The sequence below is a fragment of the Elephas maximus genome, chromosome 16 (assembly GCF_024166365.1).
Source record: "Elephas maximus indicus isolate mEleMax1 chromosome 16, mEleMax1 primary haplotype, whole genome shotgun sequence".
Lineage (NCBI taxonomy): Eukaryota > Metazoa > Chordata > Mammalia > Proboscidea > Elephantidae > Elephas > Elephas maximus.
Genome location: NC_064834.1, coordinates 17,804,473 through 17,825,618, shown reverse-complemented (window position 1 = coordinate 17,825,618; position 21,146 = coordinate 17,804,473). Strand labels below are relative to the sequence as shown.

Below are 21,146 nucleotides of genomic sequence, written 5' to 3'. Positions count from 1 at the left end.
TTAGTGGAGTCTCTAATACGTCCTTATGAGGGTGCATGGCTCTTAACTCTTTAGAACCAGCTTCTTAGAAGGACTAAGCCTCTTTTCCAGGATGACTGGAAAGCGTATTAAGGAAAAATCAGAGCGTTTAAGACCAGAAGGACAAGGATCCATTGGTTACCTCTTTGTTTTATCATTGAGACCACTGAGGCCCATGCAGATGGCATTGGAACTCACAACACTAGTTATGTAGAGGTGGGGCCCACACCCTGGGCTTTCTGCTCCCACCTCGGGCTCTTTCCATGTAACCAAGAACCACCTCTGTTTTGAGTACCACCACTCCAATTGCAGACGTGTGCTGTGTAGTCTCTACGAGGACAAGGACCATATTGTATTGCTTTCCGTGTCCCTTGTCCCCAGGGACAGTGCTGTCCAATAGCAGCTACTCCTTACATTTACCAGCGTCTGACCTGTCTCCTCAACCTATATTCATGCTTATACTCTTTAATATAGGAGCCCTGGTGGCGCAAACGACTGAGTGCTTGGCTGCTAACCACAATGGTGGCAGTTCCAACCATTTCAGCAGCTCCGTAGGAGGAAGACCTGGTGAGCTGCTCCTATAAGGACTACAGCCTAGCAAACCATGTGGGGCGGTTCTGCTCTGTCACATGGAGTTGCTATGAGTCGAAAATCAGATACCTTAGGAAACTGAACTCTTTACTCTTTAATCCAGATTAAATGGATCCCAGCTTTGCATCTATTTTGTATTAGCCACTCATTTCCCACTTCTTTCTGTTACATCCTTATCAATTTCTTAGGCCTTTTCATTGTCATCTTGGCTGCTGGTAAACTGAGCTAGCCAAAATCTGATATGGCTCCCTCAACAAATAGAACCAATTTTCACTTACTTTTTACTTTCTTGTTTTCCATCCCCAAATGATATGGTCATGGAGAATGCCAATGGGGTAAATACCTTTGATTCATTACCACATTTCCTAGAAAAGAAAAGCGGTTTCTTTTTCTTGATTCCTGCTTGTTTGTACACTGTAATTTGCTTTTGTTTATGTGGGATTATATTCCATTTTTTGGTCACAATACTCCCTAACCCAACAGATTCAAGTCTACCCAAGCTTTATTGCAATTCTCTGGATTATTTCGAGCTTTACAAAGACTTTGCCCAGAAGTGCAGAATTGTTCATCTTCACACAAAGAATGTTGTTGTTAGGTGCCATCAAGTTGGTTTCGACTCATATGTACAACAGAACGAAACTCCCTTAAATAACAGGGAATCATACACACGTCTCTCAGCGCATTGTATTAAAGTCACCTCTTACTGCGTGCTAATTCTGAAGTGTCAAAAAGCAGACTGTCTTGCCCATTCCATGGAGTTGCATCATGGCTTTTATTTTACTGTTTTTGGTTACTCTGGATTAGCATAGTCAATAGAATTGCCTCTGCCGACCTGCTTCCGTTTTTAAGAGTGCTGTATTACTGGGGAATTCAGAAAATATTTCTATCTGAAAAGCACACATCAGCTCTGAGTTATGTTATTCAAAGCTAACCTTATCCCTGTGCCTTTCTGTCAAAGAGCTAATATTCTAAGGCTCTTTGCTCATCTGTGCTTATACTTAACGTTGACAAATACCTACATCTTTTGGCAGCAAAACAACGTATAAAATAGGAGAGCAGTAAATACATACAAGCATTTAAATATAATACATTTGGAAAAAGAAAAACCAAGATCTGTGATATCTGTCATAAAATGCTTCAAACTCACATTATTCACCTTGGGGATAGTTGTTAAATCAGGCACTGTTGAGCCAATTTTGACTCAAGGGTACCCCATGTGTGTCAGAATAGAACTGTGCTCCATAGAGCTTTCAATGGCTTAGTTTTCAGAAGTAGACCAGACTGTTCTTCTGAGACATCTTGGGGTGGACATGAACCTCCAGCCTTTCAGTTAACAGCCCAGCACATTAATCGTTTGCACCACCCAGAGACTCCTAACATTTATAATAGGCATAGTCATATGTCATGGATTGAACTGTGTCCCCCAAAAATATGTGTCAACTTGGTTAGGCCATGGTTCCCAGGATTGTGTGGTTGTCCTCCATTTTGTGATTGTAATTTTATGTTAAAGAAGATTAGGGTGGGATTTTAACACCTTTACTAAGGTCACATCCCTGATCCAATGTAAAGGGAGTTTCCCTGGACCATGGCCTGAACCATCTTTTATCTTACAAGAGATGAAAGGAAAGTGAAGCAAGCAGAGAGTGGGGACCTCATACCACCAGGAAAGCAGCACTGGGAGCAGAGCGCAGGGCTCCTACACAGAGAAGCTCCTAGTCCAGGGGAAGATTGATGACAAGGACCTTTCTCCAGAGCCGACATAGAGAGAGTCTTACCCTGGAGCTGAAGCCCTGAATTTCAACTTCTAGCCTACTAGACTGTGAGAAAATTAATTTCTCTTTGTTAAAGCCACCCACTTGTGGTATTTGTATTATAGCAGCACTACACGACTAAGACATCATGTTGACTAACTACTGTTTATCAAACTCCATGTATCTGTCAGTCTGTCATACTGGGGTGGTTTGTATGTTGCTGGGAGCTATGCCCCCAGTATTTCGAATACCAGCAGGGTTACCCGTGGTGGACAGGTTTCAGCTGAGCTTCCAGACTAAGATAAACTATGAAGAAGGACCTGGTGGTTCACTCTGAAAAACGAGTCAGTGGAAACCGTATGAACAGCAGAGGAAGGCTCTCTGACGTGGCGACGGAAGGTGCGCCCCTCAGCTGAACAGCAGAGGAACGCTGTCTGATGTGGCGCCGGAAGGTGCGCCCCTCAGCTTGGGAGCCACTCAACATACATCTGTGGAAGAGCTGCCTCCTCAAAGTAGAGTTGACCCTGATGACATAAGTAGAGTCAAGCTTTCCGGATCTTCATTTGCTGATGTGGCATGACTAAAAATAAGAAACTGCTGCAAACATCCATTAATAATCGGAACATGGAATGTACGAAGTATAAATCTAGGAAAACTGGAAGCCCTCAAAACTGAAATGCATAAAGAGCAATATCCTGGGCTTTCCTGAGCTGAACTGGACTGATATTGGCCATTTTGAATTAGATAATCCTGTGGTCTACTATGCCAGCAATGACAAATTGAAAAGGAATGGCATCGCATTCATCATCAAAAAGAACATTTCAAGAGCTATCCTGAAGCACAATGCTATTAGTGATAGGATAATGCCCATATGCCTACAAGGAAGACCAGTTAATATGACCATCCTTCAAATTTATGCACCAACCACTAAGGCCAAAGATGAAAAAATTGAAGATTTTTACCAACTTCTGCAATCTGAAATTGATCAAACATTCAATCAAGATCCATTAATAATTACTGGTCATTGGAATTTGAAAGTTGAAAGCAAAAAGGATCTGTAGTTGGAAAATATGGCCTTGACATAGAAATGACACTGGAGATCACGTGATCAAGTTTTGCAAGACCAGCAACTTCTTCGCTGCAAATAACTTTTTTCAACAACATAAACTGTGACTATACACCTGGACCTCACCAGATGGAACACACAGGAAGCAAATCAATTACATCTGTGGAAAGACAATGGAAAGCTCAATATCATTGGTCAGAACAAGGCCAGGGGCTGAATGTGGAACAGACCATCAACTGCTCATATGCAAGTTCAGGGTGAAGCTGAAGAAAATTAGAGCAGTTCCACAAGAGCAAAAATACGACCTTGAGGATATCCCACCTGAATTTAGAGACCATTTCAAGAATAGATTTGACTCATTGAACACTAATGACCAAGCAACAGATGAGTTGTGGAATGATATCAAGGACATTATACATGAAGAAAGCAAAAGGTCATTAAAAAGACAGAAAAGCCAAAATAGATGTCAGAAGAGACTCTGAAACTTTCTCTTGAAAGTAGAGCAGCTAAAGTGAATGGAAGGAATGATGAAGTAAAAGAGCTGAACAGAAGACTTCAAAGGATGGCTTGAGAAGACAAAGTATTATAATGAAATTTGCAAAGACCTTGAGTTAGAAAACCAGAAGGGAAGAATATATTTGGCATTTCTCAAGCTGAAAGAACTGAAGAAAAAATTCAAGCCTCGAGTTGTAATATTGAAGAATTCTACAGAGAAATATTGAACAATTCAGGAAGCATCAAAAGAGGGTGGAAGGAATACACAGAGTCACTATACCATAAAGAATTAGTCAGCCTTCCACCATTTCAGGAGGTAGCATATGATCAACAACCAATGGTACTTGTCTTAGGTAGGTATCTAGTGCTGCTATAACAGAGATACCACAAGTGGGTGGCTTTAACAAACAGAAGTTTATTCTCTCACAGTTTAGGAGGCCAGAAATTCTAATTCAGGGTGCTTTATCTGTCAGCTCTGGGGTAAGGTCCCTGTCATCAATTTTCCCCTGGTCTAGGAGCTTCTCAAGGCAGGGACCCCAGGTCCAAAGGACGTGCTCCACTCCTAGCACTTCTTTCTTGGTAGTATGAGGTACCTCTCCTCTCTGCTCCCTTCTCTCTTTTATATCTCAAAAGAGATTGACTGAAGATACAACCTAATCCTGTAGATTGTGTCTTGCCTTGTTAACATAGCTGCCTCTAATCCTGCCTCATTTAATATCATTGAGGTTAGGATTTACAACACATAGGATAATCACATCCGATCACAAAATGGAGGACAACCACACAATACTGGGAATCATGGCCTAGCCAAGGTGACCCAACTTTGAAGGGACACAGTTCAGTCCATTAACAGTACTGAAGGAAGAAGTCCAAGCTCCACTTAAGGGAATGGCAAAAAACAACGCTCCAGGAATTGATGGAATACCAATTGAGATGTTTCAGCAAATGTATGCAGCACTGGTGGTGCTTACTCACTTATGTCAAGAAATATGGAAGACAGCTTTCTGGCCAACCAACTGGAAGAGATCTATACTTTTTCCCATTCCAAAGAAAGATGATGCAACAAAATGTGGAAATGATTGAACAATATTGTTAATACCACACACGAGTAAAATTTTGCTTAAGATCATTCAAAAGTGGTGCAGCCCTGGAGCAAGGAATAATGAAGAACACCAAAGACACAAGGTAATTATGAGACTAAGAGACAGAAAGGACCACATAAACCAGAGACTACATCAGCCTGAGACCAGAAGAACTAGATTGTGCCTGGCCACAATCGATGACTTCCCTGACAGGGAACACAACAGAGAACCCCTGAGGGAGCAGGAGAGCAGTGGGATGCAGACCCCAAATTCTCGTAAAAAGACCAGACATAATGGTCAGACTGGGACTAGAAGGATTCTGGAGGCCATGGTCCCCAGACCTTCTGTTAGCCCAACACAGGAACCATTGCGAAAGCCAACTCTTCAGACAGAGACTGGACTGGAATATGGGATGGAAAATGACACTGGTGAAGAACGAGCTTCTTGGATCAAGTAGACACATGAGATTATGTTGGCATCTCCTGTCTGGATGGGAGAGGAGAGGGCAGAGGGGTCCAGAAGCTACCCAAATGGACATGAGGAGAGAGAGTGGAGGGAAGAACTGTGCTATCTCATTAGAGGGAGAGCAATTAGGAGTGAACGGCAAGGTGTTTGTAAATTTTTGTATGAGAGACTGACCTGATTTGTAAACTTTCACTTAAAGCACAATAAAAATTAATTAAAAAAAATAATAAAATGAATGCATTTCTCTGCAGGAAAAAAAAAAAAAAAGTGGTGCAGCATTACATCAACAGGGAACAGCCAGAAGTTCAACCTGGATTCAGAAGTGGACATGGAATGAGGGATATCATTGCTAATGTCAGATAGATCTTGGCTGAAAGCAGAGAATACCAGAAAGATGTTTACTTGTGTTTTATTGACAATGCAAAGGCATTCAACTGTGTGGATCATAGCGAATTATGGATAACATTGTGAAGAATGGGAATCCCAGAAAACCTGGTTGTGCTCATGAGGAACCTGTACACAATCCAAGAGGCAGTCATTCGAACAGAACAAGGAATACTGAGTGGTTTAAAGTCAGGAAAGATGTGCATCAGGGTTGTATCCTTTCACCATACCTATTCAATCTGTATGCTGAGCAAATAATCTGAGAAGCTGAACTATAAGAAAAACATGGCATCAAGATTGGAGAAAGACTCATTAATAACCTGTGATATGCAGATGACACAGCCTTGCTTGCTGAATGTGAAGAGGTCTTGAAGCACTGATGAAAATCAAAGACTACAGCCTTCAGTATGGATTACACCTCAACATAAAGAAAACAAAAATCTCCATAACTGAACCAATAAGCAACATCATGATAAACAGAGAAAATAATTGAAGTTGTAAAGGATTTCATTTTACTTGGATCCACAAGCAATACCCATGGAAGCAGCAGTCAAGAAATCAAACAATGTATTGCATTGGGCAAATCTCTTTCAAGTGTTAAAAAGCAAAGATGTCACTTTGAGGACTAAAGTGCACCTGATCCAAGCCATAATATTTTCAGTCACCTCATATGCATGCAAAAGCTGGACAATGAATAAGGAAGGTCAAAGAAGAATTGATGCCTTTGAATTACGGCGTTGACAAAGAATATTGAATATACCATGGACTGCCAGAAGAATGAACAAATCTGTCTTGGAAGAAGTACAGCCAGAATGCTCCTTGGAAGTGAGGATGGTGAGACTTCATCTCATGTACTGTGGACATGTTATCAGGAAGAACCAGACCCTGGAGAAGGACATCATGCTTGGTAAAGTAGAGGGTCAGTGAAATAGGGAAAGACCCTCAAATAGATGGATTGGCACAATGGCTGGAACAATGGGCTCAAGCATAACAACCATTATGTGGATGGCACAGGACTGGGCAGTGTTTTTTCTGTTGTATGTAGGATCACTATGTATTGGAACCAACTTGACATCACCTAACAACATTTATTGAAATTGGCAGAAACAAATCAGGGCAAAGAGGAATTGTATGAATTATCTTGTTGCTGCTGTAACAAGTTACCACAAACTTACTGCCTTTAAACAACACAGCTAATTCTCTTATGGGTCTGGTGGTCAGAAGTCAAAAATCAGTTTCACTGGGCTGAAGTGTAGGTGTTGGCAAAGTTAGTTCCTTGTGGAGGCTCCAGAGAGAATTCATGCCCTTGCCTTTTTCAGCTTCTAGGGGCTGCCTGCATTCCTTGGCTGATGTTCCCTTCCTTGCATTGCTCCATCACACCTCCTACTACTCACTCTGATCTCCTGCCTCCCTCTTATAAGGTTTGCAATTACATTTATGCACCTGGATAATCCAGGTTAGCTTCGCCATCTGTCTTAGGCTGGGTTCTCTAGAGAAGCAAAACCAGTAAAGCGTATAAGTATATATAGAGAGATTTCTATCAAGGAAATGCCTCACACAGTTGTAGAGGCTGTAACGTCTCAAGTCCGTGGGTCAGGATAGAGGCTTCTGATTCACATAGCCATAGGGGCTGGCAAACCCAGGATCGGCAGGTCGGGGAGCAGGGTTCTTGCTCACAGGCTGTGAGATTGATGAATCCCAACATCAGCAGGCAAAACCACAGGTAAGCTGTTAGCTCAAGTCCCAAGAACCAGAGCTCAGATGAATAGGAGCCAGCTGCAGGATCCAGAATGAGCAAGAGCCCCCAAGCCCTGCCAGAATGCCCACAGTCGATGCAGCCCACACGACCAAGAAAACTCCACTTCAACCAGTTGGCTACTCAAAGCAGATCCCATCATGGGGGTGATCACATATTAAATCTCAACAGAGAAGTGACCATGACATGACATGTCTGCAAAACACTGAGAATCATGGCCCAGCCAAGTTGACACAATCTTAACCACCACAGTCCACCCCTTGTCAGCTTGGTACCTGTACACATCTCCTTAAACCATACATAATCTCTGAACAAAGACAATTACAAAGTCATACTTGCACCTAACATGATACAATGAACACACATAGAACCAAAAATGCATTAGCCCTATTTACATCTTATATAAGTGAAGAAAACAAAAATATTTGATGCACACATAAAAAGCAGAAAAACAAGCCTCCAGGAATTGATGGAATACCAATTGAGATGTTTCAACAAATGGATGCAGCACTGGCGGTGCTACTCTTTTATGTCAAGAAATATGGAAGACAGCTTCCTGGCCAACCAACTGATAGAGATCCATACTTTTGCCCATTCGAAAGAAAGATGATGCAACGGACTGTTGAAATTATTGAACAATATCTTTAATATCACACACAAGTAAAATTTTGCTGAGGATCATTCAAAAGTGGTTGCAACATTACATCACCAGGGAACAATTACAGTGCTCTTTTCTGCAGTGTGGCTGTAAGTGGTATTTAGAACTACCTTCATCCACCACCCATTCTGTACTCCCTTTGCCCTCAGCAAGCACCTCAGCTGATCGTGGTTCTTTGCCTGGTGGAGTGACCCAAAACTTCATTCCTAAAGGGACTGGGCCATTAGTAGTCATGTCAGAATTGAGTTGCTGCAGTTTTCCAATGACTTTAATCACAGGGCATGGTAGTACTGAGAGACACCCTAACAGATCTTCTGCATTCCAAGCATACTCTTTTTTACCTCCATTATGTAATATCAATCCAATTTCCTCTTGATAACCAGGATCAATCACACCAGCCAGTATAGTAACTCCTTTCTTAATGCTGGTTGATCCAGAGGAATAAGAAGCCCAAAATGGCCAGGTGGCATTCTTAGCTTCCAGTTCAATGGAATCAGTGATGTGTCTCCAGGTGGGCACATTCCTCCCTTTGGAACCAAGACCTCTAGACCTGCAGAGCATCAAGTCACAGGGACAGGATGCAAAAATCTTGTGAGTGAGTCATTAAGGGTAATAGTGAGTGGTGCCACTCCCATTTCCACCCCTTGATTCCTGGACCCATGAATCCTGGCTATGGGAGATACAGCACCATATACTGAATGCTGATTTAGAGCATCTACAGCCTCCTGGAGAACATTGCCTCAACCCTGCAAGGTATTGCCACCTAGCTGGCACCATAATTGTGTCTTTAGAAGGCCATTCCATCATTCTATCAAGCCAGCTGCTCCAGGATGATGGGGAACATAGTAAGACCAGCATGGGCCCACTGCTGCACTTCATTTGCTGTGAAGTGAGTCCCTTGATCTGAGGCAGTGCTGTGTGGGATATCATGATGGTCGATAAGACATTCTGTAAGTCCACGGATGGTAGTTCTGGCAGAAGTATTGTATGCAGGGAAGGCAAATCCAAATCCACAGTGTCTATTCCAGTAAATACAAAACCATGATGGAAGTGATCCAATGTAATCAACTTGCCACTAGGTTGCTGGCTGATCACCCTGAGGGATGGTGCCATATCAGGAACTCAGTGTTGTTCTCTGCTGCTGGCAAATTGGTCACTCAGCAGTGGCTGTAGCCAAGCCGGCCTTGGTGAGTGGAAGTCTATGTTGCTGGGCCCATACATAACTTCCATCCCTGCCACCATGACCACTTTGTTCACGAGTCCATTGTGCAATGACAGGAGTAGCTGGGGAAAGAGAATGACTGGTTTCCACAGAATGCGTCATCCTATCCACTTGATTGTAAAATCCTCCTCTGCTGAGGTCACCCTTTGGTGATCATTCACATGAGACACAAATATTTTCATTTCTTTGACCATTCAGGGAGATCTATCCACATACCTCTTCCCCATAAATCCTTGTCTCCAGTTTTCCAATCATGTTCCTTTCAAGTCCCTGACCATGCAGCCAAACCATTGACCACAGCCCATGAATCAGTATACAGTTGCACATCTGGCCATTTCTCCTTCCAAGCAAAGTGAACAACCAGGTGCACTGCTCAAAGTTCTGCCCATTGGAAGGACTTCCCTTCACCACCATCCTTCATGAAAGTCCCAGAATGGTGCTATAGTGCTGCTACTGTCCACTTTCAAGTGGTGACTGCATATCATGCAGAACCATTGGTAAACCAGGCACAAGTTTTCTCTTCTTCAGTCAACTGATGATAAGGAACTCCCTATGAGGCCATAGACGCAGACAGGGAGATGGAAGGTAATGTGACAGGAGTGGAGACCATAGGTATCTGGGCCACTTCCTTATGCAGTTTACTTTTGCCTTCAGGTCCTGCTCAGGCCCGATCTCGTGTATAACACTTCCATTTAATGATGGATTGCTGCTGTGCACTTCCAACTTTATGGCTCTATGGGTCAGACAACACCCAGTTCATAATGGGTAGCTCAGGCCACATGGTGACCTCGTGTCCCATGGTTAAGCACTCAGTATCTACTAAGGTGTAGTAACAAGCCAAAAGCTGTTTCTTAAAAGGAGAGTAGTTATCTGCAGAGGATGCCAGGGCTTTGCCCCCAAATCCTAAGGGTTTGTGCTGTGATTCACCAATAAGGGCCTGCCAAAGACTCCAAACAGCATCTTTGTCTGCCACAGACACTTCAGGCACCATTGGATCAGCTGGATCATATGGCCCCAAGTGGCAGAGTGGCTTGCACAGCAGCCTGAGCCTGTTGCTGAGCCTTCTCTTGTTCTGGGCCCCACTCAAAACTAGCAGCTTTTCGAGTCACTTGATAAACAGGCCAGAGTAGCACACAAAAATGAGGAATATGCTGCCTCCAAAATCCGAAGAGGTCCACTAGGCATTATGCCTCCTTTTAGCTTTGGGAGCATCCAGATGCAATAACTTTTCCTTCACTTCAGAATGAATATCTCAGCATGCCCCATGCCACTCGACCCCTAGAAATTTTACTGAGGTGAATGGTGCCTGAATTTTTGTGGAATTAATTTCTCACCCTCTAGCATGCAAATGTCTTACTAATAACCTCAGAGTCATTGGCGCTTCTTCCTTACTATGTCCAATCAGCGTGTCATCGGTGTAATGGACCAGTGTGTCGTCTTGTGGAAGGGAAAGTCGATCAAGTTCCCTGCGGACTAAATTACGACATAAGGCTGGAGAGTTGATGTAGCTCTGAGGTAGGCAAATGAAAGTGTATTGCTGGCCTTGCCAGCTAAAGGGAAACTGCTTCTGATGGTCCTTCACAACAGGTATGGAGAAAAAGTCATTAGCCAGACCAATAGCTGGATACCAGGTACCAGGTATATTAATTTGCTCAAGCAATGAGACTGCATTTGGGACAGCAACTGCAATTGGAGTCACCACCTGGTAAAGTTTTCAGTAACCCACTGTCATTCTCCAAGATCCATTTGGCACAGGCCAAATAGGCAAGTTGAATGGGGATGGGTGGGAATTACCACCCCTGCCTCCTTCAAGTCCTTGATGGTGGCAGTAATCTCTGCAATCCCTCCAGGAATGCAGTATTGCTTTTGGTTTACTATTTTCCTAGGTAAGGGCGGTTCTAATGGCTTCCACTTGGCTTTTCCTACCATTATATCCCTTACTCCATTTGTCAGGGATCCAGTGTGGGGGTTCTGCCAGTTGCTGAGTATATCCATTCCAACTATGCATTCAGGAACTGAGGAAATCACTACAGGATTGGTTCAGGGACCCACTGGACCTAATGTGAGATGGACATGAGCTAAGACTCTGTTAATAACCTAACCTCCATATGCCCCCACTCTGACTGGTGAGCTACAGTGATGTTTTGGGTCTCCTGGAATTAGTGTCAGTATCCGGTTATCCCCCCCCCAAAAAAACTCTGATTATTTCCTTTTCCCCAGTGAACATTCACTCTCATAAAAGGCCGTACATCCCTTTGGGGAAGGCTGGGAGAAAGATTAAAAATATAAATTTTTGACAGTGTATTGGAGTCTTTCCTCAAGAGGACCCAGCCTCCCCTTCAATCAAGGGATTGTGGGTCTGTAAACTCAACCCAGTCTGGGAATTGATTGAGGGGCCATGACTCTATTCTGGCGATTCAAGTTAGACTGCTGTTCACTTGACCTAGAATTCATCCACTTGTACAGATCAAGTAAATATTTAGTAATTGTCTTATCCATTTCACTCCTGGGGACATCATGACTATGTAGTCAATGCCATAAGTCCATACGAGTCAGACTATTCTGATTACTGCTTTGACTCTGCTATCCATTACGCCACCCATTGTGGTAACCATGCCCACCTTGTCTTTGTCGATTGAGTGCCACCACTTGGCCCCTACCACCATGGGCTCTAATCAGCCCCATTATAGTTAGGTGTCTTAATTCAGTTAGGGCAGTTCCCACTGTCAAATGTGATTTACATAAAATAGCAATCACAGCAGTCTTCAAGGATGCTGAGGCTCCCTTCACAAATTGTTCCTCACCGTTGTGATAAAAGGTGTGTTCTCACCAAAAATGATGAAGAGAAACCCGATAACTGGGAGCTCCTAAAAATCAAACACCTATGCTCATCTAAAGACTTCACCAAAAGAGTAAAAAGACCACCTACAGATTGGGAAAGAATTTTCAGCTATGACATATCCGACCAGCGCCTGATCTCTAAAATCTACATGATTCTGTCAAAAGTCAACCACAAAAAGACAAACAACCCAATCAAGAAGTGGGCAAAGGATATGAACACACATTTCTCTAAAGAAGATATTCAGGCAGCCAACAGATACATGAGAAAATGCTCTCGATCATTAGCCATTAGAGAAATGCAAATTAAAACTACGATGAGATTCCATCTCACACCAGCAAGGCTGGCATTAATCCAAAAAACACAAAATAATAAATGTTGGAGAGGCTGCGGAGAGATTGGAACTCTCATACACTGCTGGTGGGAATGTAAAATGGTACAACCACTTTGGAAATCTATCTGGCGTTATCTTAAACAGTTAGAAATAGAACTACCATACAACCCAGAAATCCCACTCCTCGGAATATACCCTAGAGATACAAGAGCCTTCATACAAACAGATATATGCACACCCATGTTTATTGCAGCTCTGTTTACAATAGCAAAAAGTTGGAAGCAACCAAGGTGTCCATCAACGGATGAATGGGTAAATAAATTGTGGTATATTCACACAATGGAATACTACGCATCGATAAAGAACAGTGACGAATCTCTGAAACATTTCATAACATGGAGGAACCTGGAAGGCATTATGCTGAGCAAAATGAGTCAGAGGCAAAAGGACAAATACTGTATAAGACCACTATTATAAGATCTTGAGAAATAGTAAACCTGAGAAGAACACATACTTTTGTGGTTACGAGGGGGGGAGGGAGGGAGGGTGGGAGAGGGTTTTTTTATTGATTAATCAGTAGATAAGAACTGCTTTAGGTGAAGGGAAAGACAACACTCAATACATGGAAGGTCAGCTCAATTGGACTGGACCAAAAGCAAAGAAGTTTCCGGGATAAAATGAATGCTTCAAAGCTCAGCGGAGCAAGCGCGGGGGTCTGGGGAACATGGTTTGCGGGGACTTCTAAGTCAATTGGCAAAATAATTCTATTATGAAATCATTCTGCATCCCACTTTGAAATGTGGCGTCTGGGGTCTTAAATGCTAACAAGCAGCCATCTAAGATGCAGCAATTGGTCTCAACCCACCTGGAGCAAAGGAAAATGAAGAACACCAAGCCCACATGACAACTAAGAGCCCAAGAGACAGAAAGGGCCACATGAACAAGAGACCTACATCATCCTGAGACCAGAAGAACTAGTTGGTGCCCGGCCACAATCGATGACTGCCCTGACAGGGAGCTCAGCAGAGGACCCCTGAGGGAGCAGGAGAGCAGTGGGATGCAGACCCCAAATTCTCATAAGAAGACCAAACTTAATGGTCTGACTGAGACTGGAGGAATCCCGGCGGCCATGCTCTCCAGACCTTCTGTTGACACAGGACAGGAACCATCCCTGAAGACAACTCATCAGACATGAAAGGGACTGGTCAGCGGGTGGGAGAGAGACGCTGATGAAGAGTGAGCTAATTATATCAGGTGTACACTTGAGATTGTGTTGGCAACTCTTGTCTGGAGGGGGGATGGGAGGATAGAGAGAGAGGGAAGCCGGCAAAATTGTCAAGAAAGGAGAGACTGAAAGGGCTGACTCAAGACGGGGAGAGTAAGTGGGAGTAGGGAGTGAGATGTATGTAAACTTATATGTGACAGACTGATTGGATTTGTAAACGTTCACTTGAAGCTTAATAAAAGTTATTATAAAAAAAAAAAAAAAAAAAAAAAAAGGTGTGTTCTCTGGGCACTCCATGTGTGGGTCTGGGGGCCTTACGTGATAAATCCAATCTAGGATGCCAATTTTCCTAAGCCTTTGGATAACTTCTACAGTATACCAAAGCAGGTCTGGCACTTCAACTTGATTTAATGTAGGCCACCACGTAATTCATGCTTCAGCAACCCAGCCAAATAAACTATTAGATCCTTTCCTGACTTCTCAAGCCGAAACATTGAATGAAGAATCTGTGCTTCATAAGCCTATATGAATAGACTGATCTATCTTTATCCCACACCCTTAATAGCCATTCCCACACATATTCCCCAGGTTTCTGTTTGTACATATTAGAAGAGTCAATTTGGAGTGTAGCATACCACCTCTTGTACTTCACCTTTTGGGGCTTGCTGAGACTTAAGTGTAGTTATAGGTCTAGAAGCCAAAATCGGTGGGGAAATGTTTTGAGAACATTCAGCATTGTCTTGTAAAGCATCTGCCTCAGGTGATATCTGAGGCAATGACTCAAACAAAAGCTGGGTTAATCTCATTAGATAGGAGTGAAAGGGCTAATGGTTCTGTAGGCAGGAGTGATTCAATGGAATTTAGGGGCTCAGTGTCTCCCGCATCCTGATTTTCTTCCCATATGTCCCCATCCCAGGTTTCAGGATCCTATTTCTTCCCAATCGATGCCCTCACTGTAACTTCAGGCACTTCTTGATGTTGGCAGTTGAGTTGGTGTTGTAATTCAGCCAGTCTTACAATAAGACTCCGGGTTTGGTTTTCAGTAATATCAGCTCTGTTGCTACAAGAAATAAAGCTTTCTTTCAAGGCACAAGTGGAAACTTTGAGGCCGTTTATGTGGCACTTCAGCTTTAACTCTGAAGCCCTGAGCTCATCTCTTTCTTTCATCAGTTTGTCTAGCAAAAGTAGGACCAACCAACCCGCTTCCTTATACTTCTCATTAAGACAAAATTGTAGAAAGATACCGTACATGCATATCATACATACATACAAGCCTCGCCTTTCACCAATACGTGATCTATTGGTGGTGATAATTGCCACCTCAACCCATGGATTAGCAGTGCCTTCTTTACTATTGGAAGCAGACTCATCAATATCTTTAAGACTAACCGGACTTGAGAACCAATTTAGAAAATTCAATCTTACAATTTTGTTTCTCTAGAACCAGTCCTGGTACCAAATGTCTTAGGCTGGGTTCTATAGAGTAAAACCGTATAAATATATAAAGAAGGGTTTATATCAAGGAAACAGCTCATGTGGTTGTAGAGATTGTAACATCCCAAGTCCATGGGTCAGGATAGAGGCTTCTCCTGATTCATGTTGCCACAGTGGGCTGGTGAACCCAAGACTGGCAGGTTGGGGAGCAGGACTCTTGCTTACAGGCTATGAGGTCAACAGATCCCAAGATCGAGCCCTGCCAGCACATCTGCCCACACTTGATGCAGGCCACACGACCAAGAAGACTCACCTTCAGCTGATTGGCTACTCAAAACAGATCCCATCGTGGGGGTGATCAAATCTCAAACGTCAATAGGAAAGTGATCGCAACATCACATGACTGTCAGAACACTGAGAATCAGCCCAGCCAAGCTGACACAAAATCTTAACCATAACACCATCTCAAGGTCACTGATCGAATCACATTTGTAAAGTCCCTTTGGGCATAGGAGGTACCATTCACAGGTCTGGGGATTAGGCTGTGGACATCTTTGGGTGTCATTTTTCAGCCTATCACAGGAAACATGACCACTCTGGGGCCACATCAGTTTCCAAGATGCTTGCCGAACACCCACCCTCAACCCTGCCTTCTTTCCTTTCCAGCATTCTGTTAGTGCCGGGAGGCCACTGTGTCAGCAAGCTGAGAGGGAAACTAAGGCAAGATGTCAGGCCGAAGTGGGAAAAAGAAAATGTCCAAGCTGTCCCGTTCAGCCAGGGCCGGTGTCATCTTCCCGGTGGGGAGGCTGATGCGTTACCTGAAGAAAGGGACATTCAAGTACCGGATCAGCGTGGGTGCCCCTGTCTACATGGCAGCCGTCATCGAGTACCTGGCAGGTAATGTGAACATGCGCTGGTGGGTTGGACATGAAGTGTGAAAGAAGACAGGAGTCACGGGCGAGCACCTGGAAGGATGGCCTTGCCAATAACACTCCTTCACCACTGGGTCAGTCCCAGCTGGATGCTGGATGCACCCTCCTGGCCCTGGGTCAAATGTAGGAGAAGGTGAAGTTGGTCTTCTGCCTTGTCTGTGTCCTTTCCTTTCCTTTTGTGTTTTCTTACCCACAACCTTAGGCTGGAGTTGAGAGAGCACAGGCTTGGGTGTTGGTTCAAACCTGGGTGTGTTACCTTGGGCTAATTACTTAACCTCTCTGTGTTCGGGTATTTCCAGAGCAAGCTCATTCACGTGATGGAGCTAATGTTTGGAAAATGCCTGGTGCACAGGATTCATTCAATAAATGGTAATTCTTCTCATCCCCCCCTCCACTCAGAGCTGATAAAATCATTCAGGGCAAAGTATAAATTACTAATTTGGTTAAGGTGTCATATCTTCAAGCTGTATTTGCATCTTATTGAGACAAGGAGTTAAGCCAAAAGGATGAATCATTATTAGCGGAATTGCAGGCCACTATGAATAAGAGAGCTGGGGCTCTCATGGCACAGTGGTTAAGAGCTTAGGCTGCTAACCAAAAGGTGGGCAGTTGAAATCTACCAGCTGCTCCTTGGAAACCCTATAGGGCAGTTCTCTGTCCTTTAGAGTTGCTATGTGTCGGTAATTGACTCAGAGGCAACCAAAAACACTCCAAACTCAGTGCCGTCGAGTCGATTCCGACTCAAAGGCAACAGGTTATGAATAAGTGAAAGGGGGATTTTTGTTAGGTTTGAGGGGTGTCAATGTGTTCTTTTGGTCTTGTTTAGGGAAGAGAGGTCAAGATGTGGAAGCCTCCTGTCATCCTTGAAATGACTTTCAGCATTCATGAAACAAATATTGATACCGTGCCTCCTTTGGGTGAGGCCTCGAAGATGCAGTGGAAAACAAGCTGACGTGGCCCTGCCTTCACTGGGCTTACAGTCCAGTAGGGACAACAAGCATTCAACACATCACATGCAGTGAGATGCACGTTAGCCTGGAAAGTTAGAGGAGATATGGGCTGGGGGTAGGGAAGTAACCTAATATAAAGCAAAGATCATTAAGATCTAGGAGTCTCTGGGTGGTGCAAACGATAAATGTGCTTGGCTGGAAGTTCGAGTCCACACAGAGGCACCTCAGAAGAAAGGCCAGGTAGTAACTACTTCCAAAAAATCAGCCACTGAAAATCCTATGGAACACAATTCTACACTAACACACAGGGGGTCACCATGAGTAAGAATCGACTCAATGGCAACTGGTTCTGGTTAAGACCTAAGTCAGGTTCTCGTTCCTGGTTTTGCTCCGTGGATCGACTGAAAATTCCAAGGCCTGGCTCCCACCCCTGACATTCCAATTTGATCAGTCTGGCATGTGGCCTGGGCATCGGAATTGTTCCAGGCTCCCCAGGTGGTTCTAGTGTATAGCCAGAGTTGAGAATTAGTAGGCATTAGCTAGATTCAGGTCAGGGGTGGAGCTAGGGAGAGACTGTCCCAGTGGAGGAAGAATGAGGATGAAAACCCAAAGTTTAGAAGAAGTATGTCCTTTTCCAGCAATGGGAGGAAGTTCGGGGTTCCTGGAGGATAACTGGGAAACAAGAGCCACTGACAGATAAGGTTCAAGGTAAGCAGGGGCTACATCTGTGGAAAGAGATGATGGAAAAGCTCAGTATCATCTGTCAGAACAAGGCCGGGGCTGACTGTGGAACAGACCATCAATTGCTCATATGAAGTTCAAGGTGAAACTGAAGAAAATTAGAACAAGTCTACCAGAGCCAAAGTACGACCTTGAGCATATCCTACTAGAATTTAGAGACCATCTCAAGAATAGATTGACATGTTGAACACTAATGACTGAAAACCAGACAAGTTGTGGAATGACATCAAGGACATCATACATAAAGAAAAAAAGAGGTCATTAAAAAGACAGGAAGGAAAAGACCAAAGTGGATGTCAGAAGAGATTCTGAAACTTGCTCTTGAATGTCAAGTAGCTAAAGCAAAAGGAAGAAATGATGAAAAGAGCGGAACAGATTTCAAAAGGTGGCTCAAGAAGACAAAGTGAAGTATTATAATGACATGTGCAAAGACCTGGAGGTAGAAAACCAAAAGGGAAGAACGTGGGTGGCATTTCTCAGGCTGAAAGAACTGAAGAAAAAATTCAAGCAAGTTGCAGTATTGAAGGATTCTACGGGGAAAATATTGAACGATGCAGGAAGCATTGAAAAAAGATGGAAGAAGTACAGAGTCACTATACCAAAAAGGGAAACCCTGGTGGTGTAGTGGTTAAGAACTATGGCTGCTAACCAAAAGGTCAGCTGTTCAAATCCACCATGCACTCCTTGGAAACCCTGTGGGGCAGTTCTACTCTGTCCTATAGGGTTACTATGAGTTGGAATCGACTCAATGGCCATGGGTTTGGGTTTTTATATATATATATATATATACCAAAAAAGAATTGGTCAACATTCAGCCATTTCAGGAGGCAGCAGATGATAAGGAACCAATGGTACTGAAGGAAGATGTCCAAGCTGCACTGAAGGCATTGCCAAAAAACAAGGAATTGACAGAATATCAACTGAGATGTTTCAACAAAAGGATGCAGTACTATAAGTGCTCACTCGTCTATGCCAAGAAATTTGGAGGACAGATTCTTGGTCAACCAACTGGAAGAGATCCATATTTGTGTCCATTCCAAGGAAAGATGATGCAACAGAATTTGGAAATTATTGAACGATATCATTACTATCACACACAATTTAAATTTTGCTGAAGATCATTCAAAAGCAGCTGCAGCAGTACATCAACAGGGAACTGCCAGAAGTTCAAGCTGGATTCAGAAGTGGACGTGGAACGAGGGATATCATTGCTGATGTCAGATAAATCTTGGCTGAAAGCAGAGAATACCAGAAAGATGTTCACCTGTGTTTTATTGACAATGCAAAGGCATTCAACTGTGTGGATTGTAATGAATTATGGATAACATTGTGAAGAATGGGAATTTCAGAACACTCGATTGTGCTCATGAGGAACCTGTACACAAACCAAGAGGCAGTCATTCGAACAGAACAAGGGGATACTGCATGGTTTAAAGTCAGGAAAGGTGTGCATCAGGGTTGTATCCTTTCATACCTATTCAATCTGTATGTTGAACAAATTATCCGAGAAGCTGGACTATATGAAGAACAGGGCATCAGGATTGAGGGGGTACTCATTAACGACCTGCAGATGACACAACTTTGCTTGCTGAAAGTGAAGAGGACTTGAAGCACTTACTGATGAAGATCAAAGAACACAGCCTTCAGTATGTATTACACCTCAACATAAAGAAAACAAAAATCCTAACAACTGGACCAATAAGCAACATCATGATAAATGGAGAAAATCTTGAAGTTGTCAAGGATTTCATTTTTCCTTGGATCCACAGTCAACATCCACGAACGCAACAGTCAAGAAATCAAAAGACGCATTGCATTGGGCAGATCAGCTGCAAAAGACCTCTTTAAAGTGTTGAAAAGCAAAGATGTCACCTTGAAGACTAAGGTGCACCTGACCCAAGCCATGGTGTTTTCAATTGCCTCATATGCACGGGAAAGCTGGACAATAAGGAAGACCAAAGAAGAATTGACGCCTTTGAATTGTGGTGTTAGTGAAGAATATCGAATGTGCCATGGACTGCCAAAAGAAGCAACAAATCTGTCTTGGAAGAAGTGTAACAAGAATATTTCTTAGCACCGAGGATGGTGAGACTATGTCTCACATACTTCGGACATGTTACCAGGAGGAATCAGCCCCTGGAGAAGAACATCATTCTCAGTTAAGGAGAGGGCCAATGAAAAATAGGAAGACCCTCAATATGATGGATTCACGGAGTGGCTGCAACAATGGGCTCAAGCATAACAATGATTGGGAGGATGGCACAGGACCATGCAGTATTTCATTCTGTTGTACACAGAGTCAGAACCGACTCAATGGCACCTGACAGCAACAACAGGGGCTGTATCATGAAGGTCCTTGAGGGCTACATTGAGGATGCACATGCTACACACATATGCACACACACACACACACTACGGGGGGGGCGTCAAAAAGTGGAGGTGGTACTTTGGGAGGTCACTCAGGCTTAGGTGGAGAACAGTTGACAGGAGCAACATCAGAGTCCAGGAGACCAAAAGGGCTGTTGCAGCAGAGCTTTTGAGAACTGACAGTGGCTGGCACTATGGTTGGGCAGTGGGGATAGTGAGATGAAAGGGACAAATTTGGGAGACATCTAGGAAGTAAAGTCAGCTCTGCTCAAGAACAGATTGAATAAAGGGGGAGAGGCATCAAAGGTGACCCAAATCTTTCAGGCTTGCGTTGGCTACTTTCTTTCACGCCAGGCTGTCATGGGTTGAGGAGCAGGAAGGGGGCTCAGAGACAAGAGTACTGGAGAAGCATATAAGGAGTTTGGCTTAGAAGAAGAGAAAGTAGCTGGTGGATGAAGATGGAGCCTGTAGTGAAGTAGAAACAATGGAGGAGAGACAGGATGGGACGTAGGGGGCTCAGTTGGAACCTATTGAGTTTTTGGTGTCTATGAAATGCCCAAGAGAACAAAGTGGTTAGGAACGCTGGCTTCAGGCCCCCCTATCCTGCATTCTGGCCCTGCCACGTATCAGCTATGAAACCGGGGACACATTGGTTTACTCCTCATGTTATTGTGAGAATAAGTTAAGATAATGCATGAAAAGTGCTTAGCATCCCTCCAGGCACATGGTAGCCACTCAATAAATGCGGCTGTTACTCAATAAATGTTGCACGTTGGTTAAGCATTTGGCTGCTAACCAAAAGGTCGGCAGTTCGAATCCACCAGTTGCTATTCTTA

General features: G+C 43.6%; 1 protein-coding gene across 1 annotated transcript in view; it reads left to right on the top strand.

Moving 5' to 3' along the window:
- The window catches only part of LOC126059823 (core histone macro-H2A.2), a 73,817-nt gene that overhangs the window by 18,754 nt on the left and 33,917 nt on the right, over positions 1-21,146 (top strand). The window contains exon 2 of the mRNA XM_049855819.1: positions 15,987-16,217. Coding sequence (XP_049711776.1) covers positions 16,046-16,217 — 172 coding nt within the window. The 5' untranslated portion in view covers positions 15,987-16,045. The remainder of the gene's footprint in view (positions 1-15,986; positions 16,218-21,146) is intronic.